The following is a 13534-nucleotide window of genomic DNA, read 5'->3' on the forward strand; positions in this document are numbered from 1 at the left end:
GCCACCTCGCCCATGGGGACACCATTGGGTGCCCCCTGCCCTGCTGCTCTCAGCTTCCCAGGCTGCCAACCGTAGAAGCTGAGCGCACTGGATATTGTGCAAATGAATGACAGGTAGACTACAGATCCAGGTGGGCAGCCATGTTGGTCTGAAGCAGAACAAATTTTGAGTCCAGTGGCACCTTTAAGACCAGCAAAGATTTATTTAAGGTATGAGCGTTCATGTACACCTGAACTATCTGACGAAGTGTGTGCTTGGTGAGAGCCAGTTTGGTCGCATTTAAGAGTGGCAGATTCTAATCTGGAGGACCAGGTTTGAGTCCCCACTCTCCACGTGCCGCTGTTAGCTGACCTTGGGTCAGTCACAATTCTCACAGAGCTGTCCTTGAAAGGGCAGTTTCTATAAGAACTCTCTCAGTCCCACCTACCTCACAGGATTTCTGTTGTGGAGAGAGGAAGCAAAAGGAGATTGTAGGCCACTCTGAGTGAAGGGCAAGGTATAAATCCAATTCTTCTCTTTCTTCTCCTTCTCCTCCCACCCCTCTTCTAGGATTTGCAGTGGGAAAACATCATCTGATGTGTAGCTTGCCCAAGACAGATTTTCCTACAAGGCCATAAGTGGTGCTAACTCACCAGGACATTTAGAAAAGGTTGCCAGCCTCCAGGTGGTTTTCTCCAGGGCTAGTGCTATGCGAAGCATTTCGTGTTGTGATGAGTGGGATACGTCTCTTTGACAAAGGTATATTCAGAAACAGTAACACAAGCGGCTTTACTGTCGGAGGCTGTTGGCAACCCACTTCCACAAGAACCTTTCACAAATGGTGAAGCTTTTAACTTGGCATCTTTAAAAATGAAAGAAATATCTATGAAAAATTAGAACTGACTGCATGCGGAATACTTTTGGCACTGGCACCTTAATTTACCCGTGGACGTGGACAAATGGTTTACAAGTGCATTAAGTTAGAAATTGACATGCTGAACGGGAAATAACTTTTACGTCTTACTTTCCGCACATTGGACTTTTGAAAATTTGACATTGTGATATTTTGTATCTTGCTAAGTGTTATGTATTACATGATAAGTGTTCTTGAATATGTAACTTACAGTTATAAATTTATCTTTAATACTTTTTCGTTAGTTTACTACAGCCTCCAGGTGGGGCCTGGAGATCTCTCGCTTTTTCAACTGATCTTCAGTTGTCAGATATCAGCTCCCCTGGAGAAAATGCCTGTTTTGAAGGGTGGACTCTGTAGCATTGTACCATGCTGAAGCCCCTCCCCTCCCCAAATTTCACCCTCCCCTGGATCCACCCCCAAAGTCTCCGGGTATTTTCCAACACAGACCTGGCAACCCTACCTGCAGAGCAGGTTAAACAATCCTGCAAACAGGCACAGTTGCCCCATATAGCAAAAGACTTGCAAGAGAGGCTTAGATTACCCCCTCTCGATGCTGGGTTGAATTAAGTTACTTGTTCTCAAAGACGGGGTGGCAAAATTTAGGGGGGAGGTATTTGTGAATTTCCTGTGAATTTAGGGGAGGTATTTGTGAATTTCCTGTGAATTTAGGGAGAGGTATTTGTGAATTTCCTGCATTGTGCAGGGGGTTGGGCTAGATGACCCTGGAGGCCTCTTCCAACTCTATGATTCTATGAACTGAAAAATACAACAAAGAAAATTCTTTGTTAAAAATTCTTTAATTAGTTCCAAATAAACAGTAAAAAAGCTCTTCAGTGAATCATAATGCACCAAGACTGATAGCTTAAAGTGGATAAACAAAGACAAGCAAAGCATTAATTGAGCAGTTTTAGAGGATGACCACAAAGCACACTAATTTATGCAGCAGCTCACAACTTTAATGCCAGTGGCTCACAAAGTAGAATTTTTGCTCACAAGACTCTGCAACTTAGGGGGAACATTAGCTGGTACCCCAATCCTGAATCTCCCCAGCTATACTAAATAATGAAATAGTGTACTAATACATTTCATTATTTAGTATAGCTGGGGAGATTCAGGATTGGGGTACCAACCAATGTTTTATTATCAAAGATTTCAGGTTTTCACGGCTGGTAACATCATTAGGGTTTGTAGAATCTTTCGGGCTCAAGTGCCGTGTTCTACTGGAGAAAGTTTTCCTTCCAGACGTTTCGTTCTCAGCTGCGGAGAACATCCTCAGTGGCGTTGCAGCCGGAGCAGGCGCTCTGACCTTCTTGGCTGCTCAATGCACAGCAGCCAAGAAGGTCAGAGCGCCTGCTCCGGCTGCAACGCCACTGAGGATGTTCTCCGCAGCTGAGAACGAAATGTCTGGAAGGAAAACTTTCTCCAGTAGAACACGGCACTTGAGCCCGAAAGACTCTACAAACCCTAATAATGTTTTATTACATTGTCTATAATATTACTATGTCTATAATATTATATGTCTATAACATTACTATGAGCCCCGTGGTGCAGAGTGGTAAAGCTGCAGTACTGCAGTCAGAACCCTCCGCTCACGACCTGAGTTCGATTCTAGTGGAAGCTGGTTCAGTAGCTGGCTCCAGGTTGACTCAACCTTCCATCCTTCTGAGGTCGGTAAAATGAGTACCCAGCTTGCTGGGGGGGAAGTGTAGATGACTGGGGAAGACAATGGCAAACCACCCCATAAAAAGTCTGCCATGAAAACGTGAAAGCAACATCACCCCAGAGTCGAAAACGACTGGTACTACCTTTACTTTTTTATAACATTACTGCTTAGTTTAACATATTTTAACAGTCTAAAAGTGTCTCTAGTTTCTTTCCTATGTGAATTCTCTGATGGGACTTGAGGCTTTCACTGTTAGCAAAGCTTTTCCCGCTCTCAAGGGATTGATATGGTTTCTTCCTTGTGTGAATTCTTTGATGCCCAGTAAGATGTGACCTCTGACTGAACTTCTTTCCACACTCCAGACACGTATATGGTCTCTCTCCTGTGTGAATTCGCTGATGGGAAGTAAGACTGTCGCTCCAAGCGAAACTTTTCCCACACTCTGGGCACTGATATGGTTTCTCCCCCGTGTGAATTCTTTGATGAGACTTCAAGGTTCTGCTCTCACTGAAGCTTTTCCCACACTCTAGGCATTGATATGGTCTCTCCCCTGTATGAAGTCTTCGATGCGAAGTGAGGCGTGCATGGTGCCTGAAGCTTTTCCCACATTCCTGGCATTCATATGGTTTTGCCCTTGTGTGAATTCTTTGATGGGAAGTAAGGTTAAAACTCTGACTGAAGCTTTTCCCACATTCCAGGCATTTATATGGTTTCTCCCCTGTATGAATTCTCTGGTGGGAAGTAAGGTGTGAACTCTGACTGAAGCTTTTACTGCACACCAGGCATTGGTATGGTTTCTCCCCCGTGTGAATCCTTTGATGAGACTTCAAGGTACCACTCCCACTGAAGCTTTTTCCACATTCCAGACAAGTATATGGTTTCTCCCCTGTGTGAATTGCTTGATGGGAAATAAGGTGTGAACTGCGAATAAACCTTTTCCCACACTGTGGGCATTTATACGGTTTCTCCCCTGTGTGACTTCTTTGATGAGAACTAAGCTGTGAACTCCGGATGAAGGTTTTATGACACTCCAGGCATTCATATGGTTTCTCACCTGTGTGAATTCTTTGATGAAAAATAAGTTGTCTACTGTCACGGAAGCTTTTCCCACATGCCAGGCATTTATAGGGTTTCTCCCCTAGGTGTATTCTTTGATGGGAGGTAAGGCTTCCACTTCGACTGAAGCTTGTTCCACACTCTAGGCATGTATATGGTTTTTCACCTGTGTGAATTCTTTGATGGGAAGTAAGGCTTCCACTTTCATTAAAGCTTTTTCCACACTCCAGACATTTATATGGTTTCTGTGTTGTGTGAATTCTTCGATGGACAGTAAGGCTTCCGCTCTGAGTGAAGGTTTTTCCACACTCTGGGCATTGATATGGTTTCTCCCCTGTGTGAATTCTTTGATGGACAATCAGGTGTCCACTGTGACGGAAGCTTGTTCCACACTCCAAGCATTTATATGGTTTCTCTCCTGTGTGAATTCTCTGATGGGAAACAAGGCTTCCAATCCTACTGAAGTTTTTCCCACACTCCGGGCATTCATAGGATTTCACCCTTGTGTGAATGCTTTCTTGCAAAGTTAGTCTTACACTCTGAGTGAAACTTTTTCCAAATCCCAAGCATTTATATTTTTCCTTGCTATAGGTGTTCCACTGAGTATCGATACTTGATTTTTCAGCAACGTTTTCTCTGCTTGGAGCACACTCATTCCTATTATCTCGGTATGTTTTTGGCAGGAAGGAGCCATCCCCTTCTAATAGATTGAAATTATTCCTCACTTCTCGTGTGTGTTTTTCTTTCTCCTTCCCCAGTACATCACAATTTTCAACCTCCTTTTTCACATCTGAATATGTATCCTCTTTCTCCATCACTGGATGTCCTTTTGTTTTGTTCACTGACTGCCACATGCCACCTGCTGAAAGAGAGAGAAACCTGGTATGATTAAAGTCCACTTTTCCTAAGTATCTGTGTCACAATCTTCTGGTAATAGTTGTCTTTAAACTCAGTGAATGCTCAGGGGTTAAGCACAAAGATTCTATAGACAGTTCTCCCTTTTGCTTACTCCATGTATTTTAAATCTCAAATGCAATACGTTTGACCAAGCAGTCAACCATATGGTAACGAACCCAGTCCATGACAAAAGTGACCCAGTATCAAGGCCTGACAGAAAAACTCAGGTTCAAGGCTAGGCAAATCCAGTTCAAGGGATCTGAGGAGAAAAAAGGGCTGGGAAACACGCTAGCCTAAAGACTCTGCCTTTCAGAACAGACAAGACTTGGCTGACCTTGGCATAAGTGATCTGAAATGGTATGAAGATGTTGCCTCTTTTCATAGGTTCAAGGTTTACAGGCACCATTTTGGCAATGATAACCGAGCCAAGGTCCCATGAAGAGAAATTCAAACTGTGAGAATAAAAAGGGCCCAGAGATCCACCCCCCATTTGAAAGGAAGTGCAGGCAACAAATAGACCCACGACAGACCTAAGCAGTGACCTGCCAGTCCCTCCTCTTCATCAAGGCCCAGAGGAAATGGCTCCTCCTCTTCCTCCAGCCAGGATAGGATGCCAGGTTTAGAAATCTGGGCCCCTTTGGTCATGGAAGAAAAAAAAAAATCACAAATTTGTATAACTCTTCTTAATGAAAGCAATTCCAAACAAGGCACAGGTTGGCTTCAAAAATGCACAACAGTCAGGTAATATGGAACAACAACCACCGATCTGGCACTGGAATTCTGTACCTGCTCCCTGCCAAGTTGAGATGGAAATGCCAGCTGAGCACTAAGAAAAGTGGCAGAGAAGCCAGCAGAGTTCCCTCCATAGCTTCATTTCAGCCCAGGTAAGGAAAGGCCCCAATAACAACAACAAGGAGGAGGAGGAGGAAAAGGAGGAGAAGATTGGATTTCTACCCCACCCTTCTCTACCCAAATGACTCTCAGAGCTTTTTACAATCTCCTTTCCCTTCCCCTCCCCACAACAGACACCCTGTGAGGTACGTGGGGCTGAGAGAGCTCTCACAGAAACTGCTCTTGAGAGGAACAACTCTGTCAGAACTTGTGACTGACTCAATGTCACACCAGCAACTGCAGGTGGAGGAATGGGGAATCAAACCCGGTTCTCCAGATAATAGTCCACACATTTAACCACTACACCAAGTTGGCTCTCATTACACCAAGCTAGAGAGAAGCCCCTGCTCAGACCGCGTCATCCTCTCTAGAACAAGCATCCCTTGGTACCTCTTCCGACGCCCCCTCAGGTGGTCTAGAACCAGGACAGCCAGGCAGGAGCTCCCACTCTGCAAGTAGAGCCCAGAAGCCCTCCCACATCAGAGGAAAGATCATGGAAGGTGGCAGAGATCAGCCACTGGGCACAGGGAAGACAGCAGCCTGACCCCCTCTTTCCTTAATAAATACCTCCTTCCAGTCACTCCCTCCCCCCAACAAGATGAGGAAAGCCCCAGAGAAAAGGATCCTCACCCAGAGAGGCCACATTCCCAAAATTCTCCAGCATGACTTCCTTGTAGAGAGCTCTTTGGCCTGGGCTCAGCAGGGTCCACTCTTCCTTAGTGAAATACACAGCCACCTCTTCAAAGGACTCCCAACCCTGGAAGAAGAAGGAAACATTATTTTATGTCACTAGAATGCTGGTCCTTGGGAGGCAAAACCCCCAAAAGCAAACGTGGTAAATTAATACTTGAAGACAGGGCTCATTTGCATATTAGGCCACCGCCCCCTGACATCACAATTGTTTCACACAGGGCTTTTTTGTAGAAAAGTCCAGTGAGAGCTCATTTGCATATTAGGTCACACCCCCTGACCCCAAGCCAGCACAAAAAGGCGGTGCAAAGAGCCTTGCAAGGACATTTGGTTCCCCCCTCCCAGTCATCCTTGGGGGCATTTGGGGGCCAGAGGGGCAATGTTCCCTCTAAGCTGTAGAGTCCTGTGAGCAAAAATTCTACTTCATGAGCTACTGCCATTTAAGTCGTGAGCTACTGCATAAATTAGTTTGCTCTGTGGCCATTTTTCCTGAGCTAAGACAAAAAAATGTATAAGCTGGGGACTAAAAAACTGTGAGCTACCTCACATTAACTCAGCTTAGAGGGAACTGCAGAGGGACTGTTCTCATTGGCAGGGAGCTAGTGCCCAAGTGGGGAAGAGGCCAGAGAAGTGCACAAGGTAAAGAACCAAACACTGTTCCATGGTGAATTCATGGTCCAACATTCTTTCATAGTTCCTGCTTCACAGAGGTGGGATTCTAGCAGGAGCTCCTTTAGAAAGAATGGATGTGATTACTAAGAGCCAGCATCGGTTTCTCAAGAACAAGTCATGTCAAACTAACCTGATCTCTTTTTTTGAGAAAGTGACTACCTTGCTAGATCAGGGGAATGCTGTAGACATCGTTTATCTTGATTTTAGTAAGGCTTTTGATAAGGTTCCATACTATCCTTGTTGACAAGTTGGTAAAATGTTTGGATCCTGTTACAGTTAGGAGGATCTGTAAGAGGTTGACAGATTGCACCCAAAGAGTGCTTGTGAGTGGTTCCTCATCCTCTTGGAGAGGAGTGACAAGTGGAGTGCCTCAAGAATCTGTCCTGGGACCTGTTTTGTTCAACATCATCAATGATTTGGATGGAATAGAGGGAATACTTATAAAATTTGCTGATGATACTAAATTGGGAGGGGTTGCAAATACAGTAGAAGACAGAAACAGGATACAGGATGATCTTGACAGGCTGGAAAACTGGGCTAAACCAATAAAATGAATTTTAACAGGGAGTTAAAAGTTATGCAATTCGGTAGGAAAAATCCCATGCATAGTTATAGGATGGGAGAGACTTGTCTTAGCAGTAGTATGTGCGAAAAGGATCTAGGGGCCTTAGTGGATCATATGCTGAACATGAGTCAACAGTGTGATGCGGTGGCTAAAAAGGCAAATGCAATTTTGGGCTGTATCAACAGAAGTATAGTGTCCAGATCACATGATGTGATGGTATTGCTTTATTCTGCTCTGGTAAGACCTCACCTGGAGTATTGTGTTCAGTTTTGGGCACCACATTTTAAGAAGGATATAGACAAGCTGGAACGGGTCCAGAGGAAGATGGTGAGGGGTCTGGAGACCAAGTCCTATGAGGAAAGGTTGAAGGAGCTGGGGATGTTTAGCCTGGAGAGGAGGCGGCTGAGAGGTGATATGATCACCATCTTCAAGTACTTGAAGGGCTGTCATCTAGAGGATGGTGTGGAATTGTTTTCTGTGGCCCTGGAAGGTAGGACCAGAACCAATGGGTTGAAATTAAATCAGAAGAGTTTCCGGCTCAACATTAGGAAGAACTTCCTGACCGTTAGAGCGATTCCTCAGTGGAACAGGCTTCCTCAGGAGGTGGTCGGCTCTCCTTCCTTGGAGGTTTTTAAACAGAGGCTAGATGGCCATCTGACAGCAATCAAGATCCTGTGAATTTGGGGTAGGTATTTGTGGGTTTCCTGCATTGTGCAGGGGGTTGGACTAGATTACCTTGGAGGTCCCTTCCAACTCTATGATTCTGTCCATATTAGGCCACACACCCCTGATGTAGCCAATCCTCCAAGAGCTTACAGTGCTCTTTACAGAGGATAATAAGCTCTTGGAGGATTGGCTACATCAGGGGTGTGTGGCCTAACATGCAAAGGAGCTCCTGCTAGAATTCCATCCCTGCTGCTTGGGCTTCTCTGCACATTCCATCCGAGACAGGGTAGGGTGCCCATTTTCTTGCCTTTCCAGCAGCAGCCTCAGAACCAAAAGGAAGGCACCCAGTCCTCTGAGCCTTGTAACACTGCACTTTTACCCACTGATAAAAAGATAAAGGTTAAGGTAGTCCCCTGTGCAAGCACCAGTTCTTTCCAACTCTGGGATGGTGTTGCATCATTACATTTTCACAGCGGACTTTTTTAACTGGGTGGTTTGCCATTGCCTTCCCCAGTCATCTACACTTTCCCCCCAGCAAGCTGGGTACTCATTTTACCAACTAAGGAAGGAAGGAAGGAAGGAAGGAAGGAAGGAAGGAAGGAAGGAAGGAAGGCTGAGTCAACCTTGAGCCGGCTACCTGAACCCAGCTTCCCCTGGGATTGGATTCAGGTTTTGAGCAAGAGCTTGGACTGCAGTACTGCAGCTTACCTCCTCCTTACCTGAGCTGGCTGCATGCTGCCTCTTTTCCCTTCACCACACAGAAGAGAGGATGAAGAAGGAATCCGGGGTGTCTTTTCACTGCCGCCTGGGAAGGAGAGAAAGAAAGTGGGTGGGAGATGCCCCTCTCCCTCCCACAAGAGCCAGTTTTTCAGTCAAAGTCTGTGCTTCACCCTCCTCAACTCTGAGTCAGCCAGCCTGCCCTTCCAACTGGACCTGTGATTGCTCCCTACTCCACTGGGGGATTTGCTGCTCTCCTCTGTACATTTCTTAGGGTATTAATCAACTTCTTGGTACAAATTAAGTAAATAAGGAATAACAAACAAGGGAAGGGGGAAGAAAAAGGGGGAATGGGGGAGGGGGAAGGAGGTCGGTCTTGATGGAAACTGTTGTTGTCCTCACCCGTAAACCTGGAGGTACATCTCAGTCTTACAGGCCCTGTGGAATTGCATCAGGTCTCACAGGGTCTGGATATCACTCAGCAAAGAGTTCCACCAAGTCAGGGCCACTGTGTGACACACAGTGTTGGACTGGATGGGCCAATGGCCTGATCCAACATGGCTTCTCATATGTTCTTCTCAGGTTGTTCCCTGCTGGCTGTTCCCCCACTTAGGGTTTCTCTCTTATGGCTCCCGCTTTGGGGGGTGGCCTTTCCAATGAGCTCAGGAAGGCTCCCACAATTTTATCATTTCACAAAATATGTAAAACTGCAGGATATATAGAGAAAGAGTGGAATGTAAAAAGACATTGGACAATTTTTTAATAATGAGTATGAGAAAAGGGAGAAATTGAACTCTGATTGGTTAAGGGTACCTTTATAAGTGAACTCAAGTATATAACTTCGGCGGGAGTCTAGTAACGGAGGGAGGGGGGATTGGAAAATATCATATGGGTTAGGGATAGTAATGACATAAACAGACAATGTTACCATATGCTATCAATAAAATTGTTTAAATGACAAAATATGTAAAACTGGATGGTTGAAGGGGACAAAGAGAATATGGCTGATAATGAGTCACTGCGCTGTTACTCCCAAGTTTAAACACGTAACATTGAGCAATAAAAATTAACAATAAATTTAAATAGTTAAAACAGTAAAACAATTAAAATTACTCCATTTCTTAGGGTACTAATCAACTTCTCAGTACAAGCTAAGTAAATAAGGAATTACAAATGAGGGGAAGGGAAGGGATGGGGGAAGAAAATGGGGGAAAGGAGGGGGTGGGAGGTCAGTCTTGATGGAAATTGTTGTTGTCCTCATCCATAAACCTGGAGGTACATATCATAGAATCATAGAGTTGGAAGGGATCTCTAGGGTCATCTAATCCAACCCCCTGCACAATGCAGGAAAGTCTTATGGGCCCTGCAGAATTGCACCATGTCTCACAGGGACTGGATAGCACTTGGCAAAGAGTTCTGCCAGGTCAGGGCCAGGTCCAAAAAAAATCCTGGTTCTGGTTAACAACAGCTATATACTTTTTGGGCCAGGTGTCATGAGCCAGCCAGGACTCAGCAACAGCGAGGATGCCTCAGGAGAAGAAGAGCCTCAGGAAATCAGCTCTGGACCAGCAGAAGATGAGCTGCAGACTTGTCAGAGTTCCCAGCCAACAGCGGAGGCAGAGCCACCAGCACCTTCTAGCCCCAACAGATGAAGCCCAGATGGTTGTTGTTACCAGCCCTCAAGTTTCATCTACAGCCTTTGAGCATTGGAGAAAAAGGCTTCGAATGGAGCTTTGTGAAGGAAGACAAAACATGTTTCCAGACCCCATGTCAGCTTCTTACTGATAATGAGTAGCTGCAGGATTACTCCCAAGCAACTGGCTGCAAGAAAGACCAGCAGAGGCCTATAAAAGCCAGTCATGGGAGGCTGCTCAGTCTGGAAGCAGCAAGTCACTAACTGTTTGACTCATGGACCACAGCTCCAAACTCTGCTCCATTCCTGTGACCCTTGGCCTGGCTCTTGACTCTCTGGAATCCTTCTCCCTGCATCATTTCAGCATCCAGTACTCTCCAAGCTCTTTTGAGGACAAACTGGGAGGATAAACAAAGCCACAGAAATCCACCTGCCCTTGGAAGGGAGCACAAGCAACACAGAGACACATGAAAGGTACCTGCCAATCCCTCCTCTTCTTCAGAGGTTTGGAGAAATAGCTCTTCCTCTTCTTCCAGCCAGGATATGAGATCAGGTTGGGCAATCAGAGCTCCTTTTGATTAGGAAAAAAACACACACACAAAATGATACTTCTCTGTGCCCATAAATTCAGCAATCCCAAACCTAGGTTGACTGTCTCTCCAGAAAAACACAACAGGCAAATAATGGGTTGGAGTGGAGTGCAGTATGGGGCTAGGTTTCCCAATTCCCAGGTCCAAGCGGGGGATCCCCCGGTTTTACAGACTTCCCCCCGCCCCTAGTCAGCTGGCCGGCAGGGGAAGCCCTGCCCCCACAGCCACCATGCAGCTCTAGATCTCCGGCAGGTTCAGAAACCTGCAAACAGGTCAGTTTCAAAATGTGTGTGTCTGTGTGCCTTTAAAGTTGAGCAGAAAGTACTTCATGGGAAGGGTCAGCAATACAGTCCCTCGGTTTGTTTTGCTTTCGTTTCAGAGGAACTAAGTGTGTGTGTGGGTGTGAGAGAGAGAGAGCAGCGTAGCCCCTGTTCTTTTCAGATGTTGTTGTGGAGGAACCAACTGGTAAGTGTGTGTGTGGGTGAGAGAGAGAGGGTTGCCAATCCCCAGGTTTGGAGGCAATCCCCCCACCTTAGGGTCATCAGAAAGCGGCGGAGGGAGGGGGAGGGGAGGGAAATGTCTACTGGACAATTATTCCCTATGGAGAACAATTCCCATAGGGAATAATGGGGAACTGATCTGCGGGTATCGAGGGCTCTGGAGGGGCTGTTTTTTTAGGTAGAGGCACCAAATTTTCAGTATAGCATCTAGTGCCTCTCCCCGAAATACCCCCCAAGTTTCAAAACGATTGGACCAAGGGGTCCAATTCTATGAGCCCCCAAAGAAGGTGCCCCTATCCTTCATTATTTCCTATGGAAGGAAGGCATTTAAAAAGGTGTGCTGTCCCTTTAAATATGATAGCCAGAACTCCCTTGGAGTTCAATTCTGCTTGTCACACCCTTGCTCCTGGCTCCACCCCCAATGTCTTCTGGCTCCACCCCCAAAGTCCTCAGGTATTTCTTGAATTGGACTTAGCAACCCTATATGGGGCCAAGAATCATCCATCATCTGTTACCCTGAGACATTGGGGGAGCAGGTATATGTGATCCTGCCAACATGTACACCAAGCTCTGGGCACTTTGAACCTGAGCCTCTGTATGCACAGATCACAGACTGGAGCACTATTTTCCCACCAAGCAGTGAGACCATTCTTTTAAACAGGTGTCTTTTACTAAGTGATAGATTGAAGACAAGAAAGAAAGGGGAATTTTAACAGCAGTGGGCAATCAAGACATTTGGTCAGAGCTGGCACGTGGGAGTAGGCCAAGTAAGGTGGCTATCTAGGGCACCACCTGGCCTAGGAGTGCAATAGGGTGCCCCCGCTCCTCATGCCCCATGCTCGCTGCCTTCCTGACCTCGCTAAGGCTTCCTGAGGGTCAGGAAGCCTTGGTGAAGTTGGGGGCATGGCAGCAAACGTGCTCAGAGCCCAGCTCTGAGCGTGCCCGCTGCCATCTGGACCTCGCTGAGACTTTCCAAGGCTCGGGAAGCCTCGGCAAAGTCGGGGGAGGGGAAGCTCGCAGCAAGTGCGCTCAGAGCCCAGTTCTGAGCACACCTGCTGCCATCCCGATCTTGCCCAGGCTGGGGGCAGGGAGCAAGGGTCTGCCTGGGGTGGCAGAACTCCCAGTGCCAGGCCTGCATTTGGCAAGCCAAAATAATTCCTATAGCTACTTGGCTAAGTTCTGATTCAACAGTTACTCAAATCTTTGATGATGACAGTGCCCCACAAACTAAGCCTAATAAACAAGTCTTTGAGCCCATTATGCTGGAGATCTTGTAAACAGGAAGGCAACACCTTACATATGTGGTGGGAACGTCATATCGTTCAGAATTTTTGGAGGGAGATTAAAGAGATTTCCAACATGGGTCTTCCATTGCCTTATTCCCCGGAATTCTTATTATTGGATCTTTGGTCTGATTCAATGATAGATAGATAAAACCATCAAAACTTTTGTCTCAACATTGGTTGCTTCTGCTCGCTTGGTTATTGCCAGGAATTGGAAGTCGCCCACAAGTTCTTGACTTAGACAATGGGACCGGAAACTCTGGGGACAATTTTTGATGGGCAGGATTATGCATAATCCATTTTTGGGAGGACTCTTGTGTGGTAGTTCCCTTATCAGAATATGATGAAACATGGAAACCAGTTTTAGAGTTTTTGTGCGATGATATAATTCCCTCGATGCAACTAAAGCTAGAGGTGGTAATTCTGACCATAGGGTTTGCAACAGAGTGTTGATGGAATTCTTGGCTATTATGTGTTATAGCTTGGTTGTATAAAATAAAAATTAAAAAAAAGGATTATGACAGTTCCCCAGCTATATCTCATTCAAGGCTAGTCCATGAGAGAGTTGTGTGGATGCGCATATGTCTCTGAAGCACACGAGAGATGGAAGGCCAAATCAGAGGGGAGGAGAATGAAAGAAAATGCACAGAGGAGGCATAGGGATCTGAAATGTAAGAGAGTCAAGTTGGAGACATGGGCAACCATGGGGCAGACAGGAGTCGGCACCAGGGGTCTAGAAAGGGACATTGGGAGGCTCCACAGCATAAACCAGGAACACTGTCGGAGCAATGGAAAGAAAGAGGATGGGAATCATGG

At 46.1% G+C, this 13534-nt stretch overlaps 3 protein-coding genes across 4 annotated transcripts in view; 2 read left to right on the forward strand and 1 right to left on the reverse strand.

Moving 5' to 3' along the window:
• LOC132571344 (zinc finger protein 850-like) overlaps positions 1-13534 on the forward strand; it is a 359929-nt gene that overhangs the window by 118495 nt on the left and 227900 nt on the right. The window lies entirely within an intron of this gene.
• Positions 1-13534, reverse strand: part of LOC132571235 (zinc finger protein 883-like) — a 216748-nt gene that overhangs the window by 43344 nt on the left and 159870 nt on the right. The window contains exons 3-5 of the mRNA XM_060237964.1: positions 10824-10916; positions 8715-8800; positions 6033-6159 (exon numbers count right to left, since the gene is read on the reverse strand). Coding sequence (XP_060093947.1) covers positions 6033-6159; positions 8715-8800; positions 10824-10916 — 306 coding nt within the window. The remainder of the gene's footprint in view (positions 1-6032; positions 6160-8714; positions 8801-10823; positions 10917-13534) is intronic.
• The window catches only part of LOC132571287 (zinc finger protein 397-like), a 45162-nt gene continuing 42213 nt past the window's right edge, over positions 10586-13534 (forward strand). For both annotated transcript variants that reach the window (XM_060238054.1, XM_060238056.1), the window contains exon 1: positions 10586-10819. The gene's annotated coding sequence lies outside the window, so the exon portion shown is untranslated. The remainder of the gene's footprint in view (positions 10820-13534) is intronic.

This window comes from Heteronotia binoei, chromosome 5 (genome assembly GCF_032191835.1).
Source record: "Heteronotia binoei isolate CCM8104 ecotype False Entrance Well chromosome 5, APGP_CSIRO_Hbin_v1, whole genome shotgun sequence".
NCBI classification, from domain to species: Eukaryota; Metazoa; Chordata; class Lepidosauria; order Squamata; family Gekkonidae; genus Heteronotia; species Heteronotia binoei.